We start from the raw sequence: 18110 nt of genomic DNA, 5'->3' as shown, positions 1-18110 counted from the left end.
TTTTTAAAATGCTAATTCCCAATGCTAGCCTAAGAAAAATTCGAATTCTTCACTGGTTTGGGGGGCTCTTCCAGGAGCTGCAGCCATCACTATGGACTCAGGTTGGTACAAAAGCCATGCTACATGGGAAGTGGGGAAAATGACCATTTGGTGTCCCATCTCTCCTCTGCTGACAAGGACAGACCTACAGCCATGCTTAGCATGGCTGAACTCTGGAGTTTGTTTTCTATTCTTCCTTTTGTTTAGGATCAGTTCCCTGGGTACAAATAGTAGTCCCCCATTGGCGAGGGGGGATGGACTGCATGGTGCAGGATGTGGGCTGGCCTACCCCTGGGCCTTCTTGCCAAACCTCCTGGCCATGGGAGCAACAGGAGCCAGGGACCACTGGGGCCACTGAAAGGGTGCAGAGGCCTCAAGCGGTGGCTCCCTGCAGGGGTGCACATGGGTGAAACTGTGCAAACCATGGTGTCCAGAGCTTATATACATGGTGACCCACGTTGGGCAGCCAATGACTAAACAGTGTGGGAACAAAAACTCCAGGTGAGACCACATAGCTGTGGCATACTCAGCTGACAGAGGCTTATGGGGGATGGGGTACGTGTTGGCAGGCCTGTGCAGTGGAGGGGGCTGTGTGGTACCTATGATGCTAAGACTCACATGGGGTAGCATTTCTGGTTTGCTTTTTAGATATTTTACCTGTAGACTGTTTTATAGTTTCTGTGTTGCATATGGTAAAGTACAGCGTGGTTTTCCTAGTCTAGATCAAAGAATAAAGGAGCCAATTGTCTTTTCAAGAGGTATGAGAAGTTCAATCCACAAGGGTTGAGATCCTCCCAGGCTCATTAGTTATTAAAAGCTATTGGCTTTCCTGACTCAGGCCTCAGTATTTATTCCAGAGGTTTTGCTTGAGTGGGTGAGTTATCCGTCACAGGCCTTACAAAAATAAAGGTCATCTGGACCATGGGAATCGGTATGGGGTCACAACAATGTAGAGCAGCTGACGTTGACAGATTTGGCCCCTTCCTGTCACCATTCAGGAGGGCAAGAGTACAAGGCACCACAGAGCACATTAGTCATGGAAGACTAACTCCAAAGGTCTACCAAACAGGAGCAGGGACACAGAAGAGCTTTCCAAATGGGGAAACCAAACAGGACCTAAGGCATGCTGGCTCCTAGTAGTAGTCCCAGCTCCACAATAAGGGAGAAAAATGAAAGGTCTCAGGATGTTTTGTTAAAATACTGGCTTATGTGGATCCTGCGGAGCTGAACTTGGGTCCTTTGGCTTTGAAGGCAAGCGTCTTAACCACTAAGCCATCTCCCCAGCCCCTTAAAATGGTATTGTCAAATCTAAAATAAAAATATGTACTAGATTTTGACCAAAACTCGCTTAAGTCACAGGATCCCTTATGCTGGGAACAATGATGGGCCCTTTGTGACTTAGGCCAGAACACTGCTGTCTCACAACCATCAGAACGGGTTACTACTAAATGTGTTGAGGCCAAAAGTACAGCCCTTAATGACACCCTATAGCACTAACCTTTGGCCCTGGCTACCTCCAAAATAGATTAAAAAAGATTCTGTGATTTTTTTTAGATACTGGGGGAACAAGTAAAAACCCTAGAGTGCCCTACAAGTTTACCCATAATGAGACACCACTGGACTAAAACTGTTTTTCATGCTGGGCGTGATGGTACACATCTTTATTCCCAGCACTTGGAAGGCAGAGGTAGGAGGATCACTGTGAGTCTGAAGCCAATCTGAGGCTACATAGTGAATTCCAAGTCAGCCTGGGCTGGAGCAAGATCCTATTTCAAAAAAAAAGAAAAAAGAAAGAAACAAAATAAAAGATGTTTTTTACTGGCACAATCATTTAACTTCCTTTTTTTTTATTCCATCTATTGATTTAAAAGATTCACTTGACATGCAGAAACTGAATTAAATATACCCAAAAGGCTTAAAGTAACACAGCTGAGGAAATCTCCCTTGTTAATTCTAAGGTTCAGATGACAAAAAGACAATTACACACAATCACATGGTTTTGGACAACCTACGGTAAAACCTGTGTGTGCCATTATCAGGGTCAAATGCTGTGTATGAATCCCTGGTTACTACTGTCTCATCTGCTTTCCAAGACCTGCAGGAGCAGACCAGACCATCACTGTGCCACTCAGAGAACAATTCTGGGAGTGGATTTCAGGAGTCTATGGTGGAAAAGGTTTATACCTGTTACAATCTTTATGGTCATTCTGTTGATCTCTGGACCCCATATGTACTCAGTTGCTATTTTAACTTTATATCCTCTTTCTTATAGTTGGCCCACACTCAGATAGCCCTTTGACAATCTAACCCCATCTACTTGATTCCTGCGATCACTCTCCCAGGCCTGAAAGTCTACAAAGAATGGGAACCCAGAAGGCCTCCAGTCTGCTGTGTGACCACACCCCCTTAACTCCTTGCTTTTATTCTTTCTTTTATTCAACATCTTTGTCCAGGATTGTCTTTCTATACCAATGCACTTTCAGGATCCCCTGGACAGACCCACTAGAAGTTTCTCAACTGCCACTCTCTCCAAACCCACTCAATTTGAGAAGATTGGTCTTAATCCCAATCCCCTAACTGCAGGTTAGGTTGTTTCTTCAGAGGAGAAATTGAGACAGTCTAGGGTGACTGGGCCCCCAGAGAAAATAAGCAGGTGTGTCCTTGAGTTGGTTCAAGTTACCTAGATCTGTTTTTCTATTAACAACCTGAGTCCCACCCTAGGAAGGGATAATTCCCTTTTTCCTAGAATTAAGATTTAAATCTCATCCTGGCATTGTAGTTGGTTAAACTCACCCCCAAAACTTAAATGTCCTGGCTGGCCTCTCCCTGAGCCAGCCCCTGAGCCTGGCAGTAAAGCCCACCATAATAAGATTATAAACAGATGCTTACCAGGTGGGCAAGGTCTGTTTTCTGGCTGTTTCCTTCTCCTGAACTTCCAGGAAGCACCTCTTGTCGCAGCCTGGCTGGGCTGAGATGGAGGGTACCCTTCTCTCACATGGGTTTTGCCCTCCCTTGCCTCCCTCATGGCAGAAGCTCTCTGTACTTCCTCTACGTTCCTTCTCTTACCTTATAAAGTCTAACTTTAAGGGGAGAAAAAAAGACCTAACTCTGAGAAAGCTAATGGCTGGCAGTGTGTGGCGCGTCTGTAATCCAAACACTTGTGAGACTAAAGGGAGCCTGGATTAAACTGCAAAGTCCCACCTCACTGCTCCCCCCAAAAACAGGGCATGCTGAAGCTGGTTTGATGAGGAAAGTGAACAGTCTTGACATACCGCCCTGCAAAATATTAACATTAAAAAAAGTTCACATTCAGTGGAGAAATCCACAGGCAGATGACTTCCACATGAACAAAGCATACAGCACAATGTGCTGCCTGTTTGTGCTAGTCAACTGCATGAGTCACAAAGACATGAGACATATTCAGACCAAGATATTCTAGGAAGTAACCAACCCACTCCCTGGGCAAGTGTCTCCATCACAGACACACAGCCCAGTAAGCCTCAGCTCAGTGGCGAGAACGCCAGCACGGGGCACCCTTCTGGCTGTGGCTTGGTGATAAGTTTGTCAACGCCATGCTCTTAATTAAACATATTTTTAGGAAACACAAACAAGTGGCAATAGCTGACAGAACAGAATCAACAGCTTCTCATATGGTCTAGAGAAAGTGGGTTACACACACATCGACAAAAAAAGGCTGCCACAAAACATTACGTGGAGTTTAGGGGAGTGGTGAAGCCTGCCCAATGCCATGCATGGCCCATGCTTGTACACACCCACCAAAAACTGTTAGCAGGCAAACCTGAGAAGGAAGCCACTCGGCATCCAGGACTGAATGTTACGGGTGGCAGCAGCCTCCACCAGTGAAGACAGACGGGGCCTGGGTTCCATGCTCTCACTTAGCAAGCAGGCTTCTTCCTTCTGCTTCACAGGACAAACCAAGTCATGTACAAGCACAGCTGACCATTAACATCTTTATTTAAACACTCCAAAGAACCCCAATCCCATTTAAAAATAAAAACTGTGAAGCGCCCCCTGGATGAAAGCACAATAGGCCCCCATAAGTGGCACCACAGTTCCACAGAGCCCCCAGTGAGAAAGCTCACTTCCCTTTACTGCGAAGGCACAGACTCATCAGCAGCCCATGGTAACGTGGAGCTGCCGGTGCACCCTAACCCACCAGAGCACACAGTAGTGTGCAGCATCACACAAGGGCTTAGGCTCTCCACAAAACACTCTTAAAAAAGACGACCTTATGGCCACAACAGGCATGACGAGGGGTCTGAGCTTTCTGTAAGGACAGTTTTCTTTCTTGGCAGGACATTAAGGCCAAAGTAGTTACAGCAGACACGCTAACCCCACTCTGCCAAAGTGCACAGTATAAGCAAGCAGCTCCTAGACTTAACTACCTTAGCTCCGCGTGACAGCAACTGCTGCTCTCCCCAGATTGCCACCAGCCCACCTGTTTCCAGGCTTTTAAAATGTGTTCTCTGCAGCTCAGAAGAGGCTCTGGATTCAGTCTCCAACACCAAGGTACGGCAACGACCAGTTAGTTCAGTGTGCAGGGTGCCCTCACCGGGGTGGCTCAGAGGCAGCTGGGTCACAGCCTGGGGCACTGTCTGGGTTGCCAGCCTCCTGTGCTCTTGGCTCAGTACCATCCTCATCCTCCAGCCGCTCGGAGTTGGCCACACTCTCATTGGTGACAATGACGCCCTCTTTCTTCTTTTCTCCCAGCACCTCCAGCCCCATCATCCTCAGATAATGAAGCCGCTCGTTCTTGGGCACAAAAGTTCTAATGGAGGTCTTTCCCCTCCATCCACACAGCACAATGGGGCACTGCAGGTCATCTGGACTCCTGCCAACAAAGATGGCGTCATGTAAGCATTAAGTATTCTCTTAATCCCATCCAGTAACATGTACAAACATGCACATCAAAGCCACCTGCAAAGTATTGGGAAGAGGGTTACCTGTGACCCTATGGAGGAAGACCAGCATCTTCTGAGTGCTCATAGCAGGATAACCTCACCAGCGGACTCCAATGCATCCTAAACCCCTCCTCCCCCCATCTCCACCCCTAGCTGAGGCACTGAGCCCAGTGAGCACAAGCAAGGGGTGTCTCTTCTACCCTCATGGCTCACCTCAGGGTGTCATAGTGAGGAAGCTGTGACTTCTTCGGGACTGGTGATCCTTCCAGCCAATGATGGCAGGAACAAGTCTGGGCTCAGAATGCTCACTCTTTGCCTACTCAATACTCCAGTGACCCCCAACATCGGAACCCACCCCCTTCTGCCCCTGCCAGGCATTCCTGTGCACTCCTGCTCTGGCAGGCAGTGTTGTGATATCTGCTTTTTGACCAATTCCACCTCACCTCACCTCACCTCACACCTGGTCAAAAAGACTCAGCACTAGGGAGCGGAGGAACTGCTGCTCCCCTCGCTTAGCTGAGAGGGCTGCCCCTGCCTTTTGACCCACTCTGTACCCACCCTTGTTTAACTTATTTTCCCTGTAGATGCCAGCCAGGTCAGTTTCAGGCTCCTAGGAGCCATATGTAGTTCAACACATGCCCTATATCAGCAACCAGGAAAGAGAAGGTCCAGAAAACTTCAACCATATTTTTAAATAAGATACAAAGAGAAAGGCCTACCAAAAGGAAAATAAAACTTCAAAACAACAAATCACACTAGTACCTGCCATCTTCCCAACTAGGGACGGCACAGGGCTAAGCAAATGGCTGTTGAAGTATCCTGAGGACCTGAGTTCTACACTCAGTACATGGGCAGAGTAGCATGTTCCTGGAATCCTAGAGCTAGGGAAGAGGAGACAGAGGATTCCGGGAGTTTGCTGGCCAGCCAGTCTAGCTTAATTTGGTAAGCTTCAGGCAGAGGGACCCTATCTCAAAAAAGGTGGTAAGGGGGCACACTCCTTTGATCCTAGCACTCAGGAGGAAGAGGTAGGAGGATCCTGTGAGTTTGAGGGCAGCCTGGGACTAGAGTGAGTTCCAGGTCAGCCTGGATGACAGTGAGACCCTACCTTGGGGAGGAAAAAAAGTGTGTGTGTGTGTGTGTGTGTGTGTGTGTGTGTGTGTGTGTGTGTGTAGGGCTGGGTGGAAAGCTCAATTAGTTAAAGTGCTTGCCTTGCAAGTATGAAAATCACAGTTCAATACCCAGTACACACATAAAATGCTGGGAATGACAGCATGTGCCTCTTAGGAGCAGAAACAGGTTACCTGGATCTTGTTGGCAAGCCAATCTAGCCTAACTGGTGAGCTCCAGGCCTATACAGGACCTTGTGTCAAGGGAAGTATATTGCATTCCTGATGATGTACTCAGCATACATACACAAACAAACACGCATTAAAAAGTCATGGCCGTCAGGCATGGTTGCATATGCCTTTAATCCCAGCACTCAGAATGTAGAGGGGTAGGAGGATCGCTATGAGTTTGAGGCCACCCTGAGACTACACAGTGAATTCCAGGTCAGTAAGACCCTCCCTGGGAGGTGGGGAAAGGTGGAGGTCATGGCCGAGCATCAAGACTCGACCTGGGGGGGGGGGGAGTCATGGCCGAGCATGGTGGTACACACCTTTAATCCCAGAACTCAGGAGGCAGAGATAGGAGGATCACTGTGAGTACAAGGCCAGCCTGGGGTAGAGTGAAAACCTATCTCAAAAGAAAAAAAGACTCACAGGCAACAGGAAAAAATTTGAGATGAATCTGTAAGAACTCCCCAAACTGCCTTCCCAAAACACAATCTACAGCCACTCCTCACTCCTAAGGCTGCCATTCAAAAAATGGACCTATGGAAAAGTAACCCTGAAGTAAAATGCCCTCCATGCTTTCTATGTGAGCCAACCACTGTTTTTAAGATTCATTCTAGCCTTTTTTTGGTGGTGGCAGCAGGGGGGTCCAAGGTAGGGTCTCGCTCTAGTCTAAGCTGACTCATGGAATTCACTATGTTAAGTCTCAGGGTGGCCTCAAACTCAGTGATTCTCCTACCTCTGCCTCCCAAGTGCAGGAGATTAAAGATGTACCCCACCATGCCCAGCTTCTTTCCGGCTCTTTACTCCAACTTTTGTTAAGAGAAAATGCCTGCTGTCTAGAACTTATGGCTCTCACAAGTGCCTTTTTAAACTTTCCAGATAAATGCCCTTGCCCATCACATTTTACCCAGCAAACATGTCTCACCTCCCCTCCCTCCTCTGCCTCTTTCCCAGCTGGACCCACCTCGCTCACGGCCCCTCCCTCCTCCACCTGCACTCTGAATGGGGGCGTGGCAGCCCCGTCCCTGGGCTCCTTCAGTCTGCCATCGGAGTTGTGCTCCTGCCACCATGGTATTCCCATCGACTTCCCTTCCACTGGGCCAGTCAGAAGCCAACGCCCTGGAAACCACTGGAACCTGCAGCCCTCCTACCTCCACCTTCTGATTCTGGGACGGCAGGTAGTACCACCATTGCTGGCTAAGTGGAACATTCTAAAAAGTTTCTAAGTTCCAGAGAAGTCTGTGTCGTTTTCTCAACACGCTGTTTACCCACAAGAACCCGACCACAAACATGCGTAATGGCACAAACGACTTACGCAGAGTCCGGTTCATACTTCAACACGACACTTCCCTTTGCTGCAAGAGAAACAGACATGTTTGCCAAGGCTTTTAGGAAAGAGAAAGTGACTTTGGGGTCTCCAATCCTTCTGAATAAACATAACTGAACTCATGTGATCAAGGAAGCACAACAGGGTAGAAAGTTGAAGCAAAAGGACAAGAGACTCACAGTACTTGCCAAGACTCACTCAGTAGCAGGGAGCCTGAGGATGAAGTGCGAGTCAATTCACAGAACTCAAGGTTAAGTAATTTAGAACCCTAACACCTAGAAATAGCATGAAACAGCACATAGAATTGTTACAACTTAAAGCCAGCATGGTGGCGCACACCTTTAATCCCAGCCCTGGGGAGGCAGAGCTAGGAGGATCACTCTGAGTTAGAGGCCAGTCTGGGTACTACAGAATGAATTCCAGATCAGTCTGGGGTAGAATGAGGCCCTACCTCAAAAAGGAACTAAAAAATTATCACAAGTTATACTTGAATCACCTAAATGTAGGACTGATAGACAAGTTATTCAAATAATCAATTTCTCCTTGAGCTGTGGTTATAGCCTGAGAACACCAGGGGGCAGCACTCAACAGTGTTCTGTACTCTCAGCCTACAGGTTACACTCCGGTCAGTGAAGGCAAGTGCAAGGAGCGGCTGACATTTCTCCAACAGGCCAAACCACAACTTGTGAGATAAAAACAAGAATGAAAACAGAGTAAAATTACCTCTATGCTTGGGGAAGATGTCACTAAAGTGAGCTAGAGCAGAAATTTAGGAACTATTAAAGCACAGTGTAATGCAGAGCCGCAGAAGGCTGAATATGACGAGGTCAGCTAAGATAGCAAGTGACCCAGATCCTATGAGAGGTGGTCTTGAAGACCCAGACACCTATTGACTAGCTGAAGGGTCCAGAGCATTAGCTGTTGGGCCACACAACCAGAACCCATTGACTTTCCAATTCTGCAAGGTGTCTCCAAAGGATAGCTCAAGAGGCCAAGCCCAAGAGCCTCATAAACTCAGCATGATATGCTGTGTGGCAGCAGGCAATCCCTGAGCGCAAGGGTAAGACATCCCCAGAGTGCACGTTCTCTATGTAAGAAATGGCAGTTTTGCTGGACATGGTGGCGCATGCCTTAGATCCCAGCACTCAGGAGGCAGAGGTAGGAGGGTCACCATGAGTTCAAGGCCACCCTGAGACTAGAGTGAGACCCTACCTTAAAAAAACAAAAAAAAGAAATGGCAGTTTTTGTACAGAACCCATCATCTTCTCACTGACTTCTAAGATCTCGCCAGATCACTTAAAATTCTTCATAACATAAGCTCTAGGTAAAGTTCTCACACACTATGGATGATGAGGGAGAAGTCTGCACACATCTGTACAGTTTCTCCCCTCAGTTGCTTTCAACCCTCACCTGGCTGAATGTGAGGGCATGGACCCCATGCAGATCTGACTGCACTGTAACAGTGACTGAGAAACAGGTCAGCAGTGTTCCTGCAGCCCTTGGGAAAACCACACAAGTTCCGCCCTTCTAGTCCCCACACTCACCCAGGTCCTTGACCTGACTGCAGGCCTGGCTGCTGAGTTTCCTAAAGAATGGGTTTTCCTGGGTTAGCAGTATCTTCACATCTTCCATGGACACGGTAATGATTCTCGAATGAATAAATGGATACAACGTATAGATTCCCTATGGGAAAAGCAGAGGTCACTGGGGTGCACAGCCTCCACTGCAGGGCTTTTATGTATGACATCTACTTTCACCAAATCCCCAGAGGAGGAAACTGCTACTAGAACTCAAAGAGACCCAGAAGGGGATGACAGCAGACTCTGCAAGGCACTGGACCCCATTAACAAGCCAGAAGGCCCCACTCTCTTCCAACAGCCTCCCATGGTGAGGGTTCTGCGGTCTGAATTACCTCCTGTGCCAACCGGAAAGCACAATCAAACTCCTCACCGCTGTTATTTCGACACCAGACTTTTATCCCTGTGTTGATAACCTGTTAAGTTAAAGACAGATGAAACAAATTTACGACCATCAATTTTATTATTCCTTCTACTTTAGCGGGTCAAGATTACTGTATGTGGGCACCTGTGGAGTGGAGGGAAGGCAGCATGGCCCTCTGACTCTAGCAGATTTCTAAGAACTGACTCACAACTACAGACTACTTCTGTGTTGTCACTGAAGTTCCTGAAGAGAAAAGCACTGCCTACAAAGCCTGTCTTGCAAGATCATGCAACTAATTAGAATTTCAATGTGGAGATCGGAATATTTTTAGTTTAGGCTATCTTTAGCCTCTTTAATGGCCATTTACAGCCCACCTCTGTGTCACCTATGGCACCTTTTTGGAATTATAGATACCACCAGCTTCCTCTAACCCAAAAGCCAAGAATGTCATCAGATAATATCTGAAGCCTACAGGGGAGATTTCCCCATTTTGTCATCAGATAACATCTGAAGCCTACAGGGGGGATTTCCCCATTTTGCTGTAACCTGCCTGATTGTCTCCACCATTGTATTTTAAGAGTCGTGTGTCGTCGCCCCCCCCCCCTTTTGCTCTAGCCCAGGCTGACCTGGAAATCACTATGTAGTCTCAGGGCGGCCTTGAACTCAAGACAATCCTCCTATCTCTGCCACCCAAGTGCTGGGATTAAAGGCGTGCAACACCACACCCTGCTTATTTTTTTTTATTATTATTTTTGGGAGAGGGAAAGAGGAAGAGAGACAGACAATGGGCGAACCAGGGCCTCTCAGCCACTGTGAGCCAACTAACTCCAGGTGCGTGCACCCCCTTTGTGCACAAGTGTGACATTACACACTTGTATCACTTTTGCTTCTGGCTACATGGGACCTGGAGAGTCAAAAATGTTCTAAGGCTACACAAACAAGCTCCTTTACTGCTAAGCCATCTCTCCAGTCTCCCACCCATATATTTGAAAACAGCCTTGGTTTGACTTTCTTTTGTTCTGTCACTATAAAACCTTCATCAAAGTGTTAATACACTGAAACACAGAATTTGGGGTAACCTGAATTTGTGGTGCCCAGCCATGGTCATTCACAATTGGCTCCTGAATAAACTTGTAACCTGAGGTAAGGTCTATGTGATTTAGTATGACAGTGTCCATAGCTCACGGTGCAAGTAGCAAACAAGGCAAGGAACAATTGGTATCTCAGCATGGTTAGGAGAACACCTGTGACCAAGAGAACCCTCAGAGCAGTTTGTTGACCTGCTAATCAAGGGTTAAATGTTAAACGACCCAGCAAAGCCAACGAAAAGCCTAGAGGCAAACCTGAGCAAAGTGTGTGAAATGACAAAAAACAGGGGAGGATGGGGGGGGGGCCCTCAGCCAAAGGACCAAGCTCATACACTACCTTCATCCTCTCGCTGTTATTCAGGAGTACGTTCCTCAGCTCCTTAGACACCATGTACAGCTGCCTTTTCTTCCCCTCTGTTGTTCTAGTTAGCAAATTCATCTTTGGGAACGAAGGATCCAAAGCATAGAATTTCCTGTCAATGACATAAAGGGTAGAGAAAGGAAGGGAGGAGGATACTTAATAGGTTGATATTGTATATATGTAATTACAATGATTGTAATGGGGAGGTAATATGATGGAGAATGGAATTTCAAATGGGAAAGTGTGGGGGTGGGGAGAGAGGGAATTACCATGGGATATATTTTATAATCATGGAAAATGTTAATAAAAATTAAAAAAAAAAAAAAAAGAATTTCCGGTCAATGAAGCAATGATGCTTATGCAAACTCAGCAGATGCCCATGCACTTCAAACTCCTACCTTGGCTGGCCGCCCTGGGCAAGAGGCTCTGTTCTGATTTTCCACCCACCACATCTACCCCACCTGCACCTGAAACTGCCAGGAAAGATTTACTTGGAGGACAACCTGAACAGGAGTCTCTCATCTGTTACTCCAATGATGAAGACTTAAGAAACCTACCCTCTACAATACTTCTCAAAACTCACAAATGTATGATGTTCCCTATTTAAGGATCCTCTCATACCATCCAAACCTCAATTTTCTTTAAACAACAACAAAAAGAAAAAAAGAAAAAGAAAGAAAACAACACACAGAAACACTGTTCAGAGCAGCCTTGCCTGGTGACCTCTGCACTCAATCAGATGTGGCCTGTTTGCGATAAGCCCAGCATTTACAAGGGGCGTCAGTGGCAGTGTGAGAAGGTGGGGTAACCTCTGAAGACCCCAGCTCTACCAGTGCTAGAAGGGGAAGGAAGCTATAGCAGGAAGCTGTAGCCAGCAGTCAAAACTGACAATTACTGTAGTTCCTACTCTCCAATGAACTTTTAATGTTTTTATTTACTTGATAGAGAGACAGAGGAGAGAGGGGGACAGAGACAGTGAGAGACAGAGGGAGAGAATGAGCACTCCAAGGCCTTCAACTGCTTCAAACAAACTCCAGATGCATGTGCCACTGTGTGTATCTGGCTTACGTGGGTCCTGGGGAATGGAACCTGGGTCCTTTGCAGGCAAGCACCTTAACCACCAAGCCATACTTCCAGTCCCTCCAATGAATTCTTAAATTGATCCTTACTCAATTGGTGGGAATAACGGGTCATCTTCAGGAATAAATACAAATGGGTCTTCTTTAAATCCAAATAACTTCATTTTCTTTGATGGAGGAGGACTAAGAAGGGAATCAGGACACAGTAAGTCAATCAGCAACTCAGGGAAAAACTTTTAATACCAAAAGCACACTCACTCCCCCCTCCCCAAATATTCCCCGTCTTAACAATGGAGGGTTCTGCACAGAGGTCTGGGCTGGGAACGGCTGTGAGAAGCCACTTCCCAGTGCAGAGGACAGCCCAAGCCCTGCTCTTCTACCACCCAGCATGTGCTGTCTTCCCAGGCCCTGGGGCTTCTTCTCACAGGGAGGACTGTGAGGACAATAGATCACAATGACTGGATAGCATTCCCTCACCCACACACGCCATCTTTCTTATTCTCGCTGTTCTCTGCATTCTCAGCTGTGTGCATTATTCCTGTGTCAACAGTTTCAGTAACTGTCTGACTCTCCAGATCGGAGGAATCACCGGGCTTCCCCACTGTGTCAGCCACAGGGACAGGATGTGTAGTCTCTCTGGCGTCTGCGGATCTGCTCTGCACCTGTAGTGGGAACAAGTTCATTTACACTCACAAGTGCAGCACACATCTCACTGCTGCAAAACAGTGAAACCACGCACAAACCAGCTGCATTTCATATAGCAGAGCATTAACAGAAGACAGAGGATTTTTTTAATCTCTAAACTTTATTTATTTGAGAGAGTGAAGCAGATATAATGGGAATGCAAGGTCTCCAGCCACTGCAAACTCCAGATGCATGCTCCATTTTGTGTATCTGGCTTTACATGGTACTGGGGAGCTGAACCAGGGTCCTTTGCCTTCACAAGCAAGTGTCTTGACTGTTGAGCCATGTCTCCAGCCCAACAGAGTGTTGTTAAAAGGTACTAATTTATATTCCTGTGCTCTTATGAACAGAATTTAAGGACATTATTTCTTTATGGATGACTCTCGCTTCATGCCATAAAGACCTTACAGGGCAGCCATCATGGTTCTCACATAGAAATACTGACAGCTACTCAGGTCAGGCATATGAACACAAGAATGCATGAGATAGGAGCTCAGCACCATTAGGCAGGGAACAGGCAAGTAAAATGACAGCAACATAAGAAAGGGAGGTGTGAACTGTGTCAAGGTATATGCGATTCCTGGTGAAGAGTCAGAGCAGCAGCAACCTCCTCCTGGCTTAAGCATGGGCTTATCTATGTATTTTCTAAATCCTTTTAGGTCCAGTATGTGGCTCCACAGTCAATCATGCTTGCTTGGTATGCACAAAGCAGAGTTCAGTCACTAACACCACCACACACGTCACAAGATGTAACAGAATTTTCAGTCCTATCACTTGAAATAAGCTTACAACTTGACATGCTTCCATGAAGGCAAGCTCCACATATTCCCAGGTCACAAAGCTATAAGCTGAGAAACCAAGACTCAAGGACTGTTCTAGTAACAGCTTTACTCTCAGGGCCATCTCATACAGCCCATTCTGCACAGCAATGATGGCCTCTGGAAATACCAGTTATGCCTGTGGGTGTGGGCTTCCCTGACCTAAATTCTAGCTGGCTGCCCTCCTGCCTCCCCAGGACTTCACCTACACTGGTAAGACAGCACTCTATAATTAGTGTGGCTCAGCAACAAACACACTGCTCACACAGGGAAGGAGCCCCGAACTACAGCTGAGTTGAGTAAGGGATGGACAGAGAGCAAATGGCAGCACTTGCCACGTTCCAGTCAGACAGCACATGAGAGACAAGTCACGGACAAGTAAGACAGCGCGCGGGAGACAAGTCACAGACAGAACGATGATGAGGTGGGTGTGATGGCGCACACCTTTAATTGCAGCACTCAGGAAGCAGAAGTAGGAAGATCATCGTGAGTTCAAGGACACTACACAGTGACTTCCAGGTCAGCCTGGGCTAGAGTGAGACCCTACCTCAAAAAACAAAAACAAGAAAAGAACTATGACAAATCCATCAAGGCAACAGATCACACAGAGCAGACTCCAAATCTCTACCTCATAGTTCCAGTGCCATCAACCTACAGTGGGAACCAAGCACAGAAAATGCCACCAGTGTAGACTAAGATGTGCAAAGGCCAGAAAACGGTGCTGGGCCAAGGGTACAGCCAAGTGTACAGCATGCGTGAGGGCCCCAGTTTCCACCCCAGCTCCAAATGACAAACCAGGTAACCAAATACATGCTACTGTTAAAGCACACTGAAAGACTGCAATCTTGGGCTGGAAAGATGGCCCAGCTGCTAAAGGCACCTGCTTGCAAAGCCTGATAGCCTGGTTCAATTTTCAGTATCTACAAAGCAGTGCATGCATCTGAAGTTGGTTTGTAGGGGCAAAAGGCCCTAGCACACCCATTCTCTTTCTGCTTACCAATTAATAAAATAATGCAATCTTAATACTAATTTCTTACACTGATTACGTGACAATAACACTTTAGTATACTAGCATAAGGAAGATGTGTTAGTAAATAAGCTTTACTTGTAAGGGTGGCAGCTAGAAAACACAGATTGTACATATGGCTGGCATTCTGCTTCCAAACGAGCACAGCTCTAATCATTTAAGTAAAGACTCGTAGACTCCAAATGAGGCTCCCTCCTAGCCCACTACAAAACTACAGATGGCACCAAAAGCATAGGGTCCCACCCTTTTCACCCAGTGGCTGAACACACAGCTGCCCTGTCCCTGCTGTGCCCAGTGGTCAACTGCTTTCATCCCAGTCCTCAAGCATAGCTCTAAGAGACAAACAGGCCCATTCTAGAATCATGGAAAGCTAATTTAAGAACTCATAGTAAGAGCAGGGCTGACAGAGGTCAGAGATGAGATGAGCACACAATAGAAAAGCCGTGTTTCACGGCTTCCCTCAGAAGGGACCTGGCATGTCAGGATGCACCATTCAGCCAGGCATGGATAAAGCCTTCCATGGTGGCTCAGAGCTGAAGGACAAGGCTGCCTTACTTGGAGTCCGCACAGTTCTGTGCACACGCAGTGAGTGGACGAAGCCTGGCACACAGAAGAAGATGCGGCTCCAGACTTACAGCCTCACAGTGGTCCTTGTCTTTGAAATTGCCGTAAAATAACTAGATTTATGATGCACATCAAATGACCTGACCCACAGCTGCCTTTCCTAAGTGTCTGCTTTCTGCAGTAGTCAATCACTGCAGAATTCCCTCTCATTCAGGCCCAGCCCCTCAGTCCTCAGACTCAGCCCCAGCACATGGTTAGCTGCACTAACCCCATTCAGCACTTGTCTTAAATGGGGAGCAAGGTCCAATGTTCTGTTCTGATTTGAAAGAAAAGAGCCAGGAGTGGCAGCGCAGTCCTTTAATCCCAGCTCTCGGGAGGCAGAGGGAGGAGGATCGCCATGAGTTTGAGGCCACCCTGAGACTACATAGTGAATCCCAGGTCAGCTTGGGCTGCAAGACCCTACCTTGAAAAACAAAAACAAAAAAAGTTACCTTTGGCTGCCGTTTATTCCACGGCATTGAAGACTTTTTGACCAAAACCGCCACAAAGAACCCTCCGGTATTCTGATGATGTGGTAATATTCTAAGGCTAAAAAGACATATAAAATTTATTATTTTATGTAAAATCAATGACCAAAAAGCATTCTTTTAGTATTAAAACAAGAGACTACCAAGGTGATTTAAAAATCATGCCTTACTTCAAGTATAGAGCTCTCACTCATAGAAATGTTATCTTTAAACAGCACACGGGGGCTGGAGGGATGGCTCAGTGGTTAAGGCATCTGCCTGCAAAACCAAAGGACCCACGCTCTATTCCTAGGACCCACGTTACCCAGATGCACAAGGGGGCGCACGTGTCTGGAGTTAGTTTGCAGTGGCTAAGGCCCTGGCCCACCCATCCTTGCTCTTTCTCTGTCAAATAAATAAGTTAATTTAATTAAATATTTAAATAGCACATGGAAAGTTGTACATGATGGCACACGCCCTGAATCCCAGTATTAGGGAGGCCGAGGTAGGAGGATCATTGTGAGATCAAGGCCACTCTGAGACGACAGTGTGAATTCCAGGCCTGCCTGGGCAACATAGAGACCCCACCCTGGGGGGAAAAAATGAAGTACATGGAAGGGCAATGGGGAAAGCAGCTATGAAGGGATGCATGGATGAATATAATTAAGGTGCACTATATGCACATATGGCATGAAGCCCACTTCTGTGTATAACTAGTATACATGAATAACAAATGAAAAGCCCATGAAACTTTCAGTTAGGTTAGACATCTATCTCACTTGCTGGAAGGTTTCCACACAGGAAGATGGTTGCAGACACAGTCCAGGCTACACTGTTCTGAAGGACTGCGCCTCTGCCCAAACCCCACAATGACCACAATCTTACCACCGCTCCAAGTGCATGGCCTGCAGCTTTTCTGGGTCCTTTGGTGGGAACATTGTGGGCCGAATTTGGGTATGCCTGCTGTGGGGAACCTCATCCCACTCTGCAAACCACTGCCCATCTCTGGTCATGACCTGGAAGAAAGGGCATTTCTAGATAGTGGCACTACCAGTGCACAGGGTGTGGTGGGAATGCCCCACAAAGAACTAATAGTAACGAAAGGCTTCCATTCCAAGCTCCAGAACACCATGACAACTGACCACTTGTATTTTTAAAGCAAGTGTACAGTGTCTCAGGCAACCATGGGGAAAGAACGTACCTGGCTTCTAATGAACAAAAGCTAAAGAGTTCTTCAACTGCCCACCACACGAAATGGACTTTAACGTATACAGCCAGTGTTGTACTGATGTGAATGCTATGGTATCCCCAGCCTGTGGCTCTAAATCTGTCAAACTGCCCTCACCACAAGATTACCTTCCAGTGGGAGACTCCAGGCATCCACTTCAGTCCTGGAAGCTCAGCAGATGCATCCACAAGCTCAAGAGCACCTAGTATGTAGAAAAGAAACTTCAATGGCATGGCACATTATGTGTAGTCAAAGCAAACAGACACTAAGCATCACACAAAGCAAGGTTCCATTTATAAGAAGTTGGCTCAGTAAAGATAACCTAGTGACAGAAAATGAGCTGGTGTGGCTGGAGAGGTGGCTTAGTGGTTAAGCGCTTGCCTGTGAAGCCTAAGGACCCCAGTTTAAAGCTCTATTCCCCGGGACCCACGTACGACAGATGCACAAGATGACGCATGCATCTGGAGTTCGAATTTGTTTGCAGTGGCTGGAGGCCCTGGTGTGCTCATTCTCTCTCTCTCTCTCTCTCTCTCTCTGTCGCTCTCAAAATAAATAAGTAAAAATAAAAAAAACAAACTTAAAAAGAAAGAAAATGAGCTGGTGAAGGCTGGGGTTAGCATGGGTCAGGGAGTGCAGGCTAACAGCATGAGGACCCTCCTGGGAGCAGAGAAAATGACCTCAAACTGGGCTGCAGTGAACAATCCTCAGCTGAGTAAGTTTACAAGCAGGCACTTGACAACCAACTTTCATCACTAGTTTTAGGTCCCAGCAAGTTTTCTAAGGTCACCCACCAGGTCACAGTTGGCTCAACTTTAAACAAAGGGACAGCAGTTGTGAACACACACTCTACTTGGTGTCCAACAGCGACAGTACAAGAAACTATGTGGCAGGCTGGTCCCAGCATTTTCTACACCAGCCACTGCCAATACACACTTGAGAACTCCACAGAAGAGGAAAACTCAACCAAGAATTCCCAAGTTGGACACTCAGGGCACAAAGTTTTCACATAAACTCTTCCTTTCTGTATACTCACTCCTTTAAAGCAAACATTCAACTGCTTTCCTCCATGCTTCTTCACTTCAGGCAGAGCTGGCCTGAGTGAACTCCACTGCCGTGTGGGGCAGACATGGCTGTTCACACTATGTTAACTTGTGAGCTGTCTTCAGCCAGCTTCTTCCAGAGCCACTTAAGG

At 46.9% G+C, this 18110-nt stretch overlaps 1 protein-coding gene across 1 annotated transcript in view; it reads right to left on the bottom strand.

Moving 5' to 3' along the window:
* Nucleotides 1-3996: 3996 nt before the first annotated feature.
* The window catches only part of Nsun2 (NOP2/Sun RNA methyltransferase 2), a 33002-nt gene continuing 18888 nt past the window's right edge, over nt 3997-18110 (bottom strand). The window contains exons 10-19 of the mRNA XM_004666083.2: nt 17047-17120; nt 16576-16706; nt 15676-15772; nt 12569-12753; nt 12182-12274; nt 10989-11124; nt 9535-9615; nt 9167-9305; nt 7611-7650; nt 3997-4891 (exon numbers count right to left, since the gene is read on the bottom strand). Coding sequence (XP_004666140.2) covers nt 4609-4891; nt 7611-7650; nt 9167-9305; nt 9535-9615; nt 10989-11124; nt 12182-12274; nt 12569-12753; nt 15676-15772; nt 16576-16706; nt 17047-17120 — 1259 coding nt within the window. The 3' untranslated portion in view covers nt 3997-4608. The remainder of the gene's footprint in view (nt 4892-7610; nt 7651-9166; nt 9306-9534; nt 9616-10988; nt 11125-12181; nt 12275-12568; nt 12754-15675; nt 15773-16575; nt 16707-17046; nt 17121-18110) is intronic.

This window comes from Jaculus jaculus, chromosome 20, assembly GCF_020740685.1.
Source record: "Jaculus jaculus isolate mJacJac1 chromosome 20, mJacJac1.mat.Y.cur, whole genome shotgun sequence".
NCBI classification, from domain to species: domain Eukaryota; kingdom Metazoa; phylum Chordata; class Mammalia; order Rodentia; family Dipodidae; genus Jaculus; species Jaculus jaculus.
This window is presented reverse-complemented; position numbering and strand designations above follow the sequence as displayed.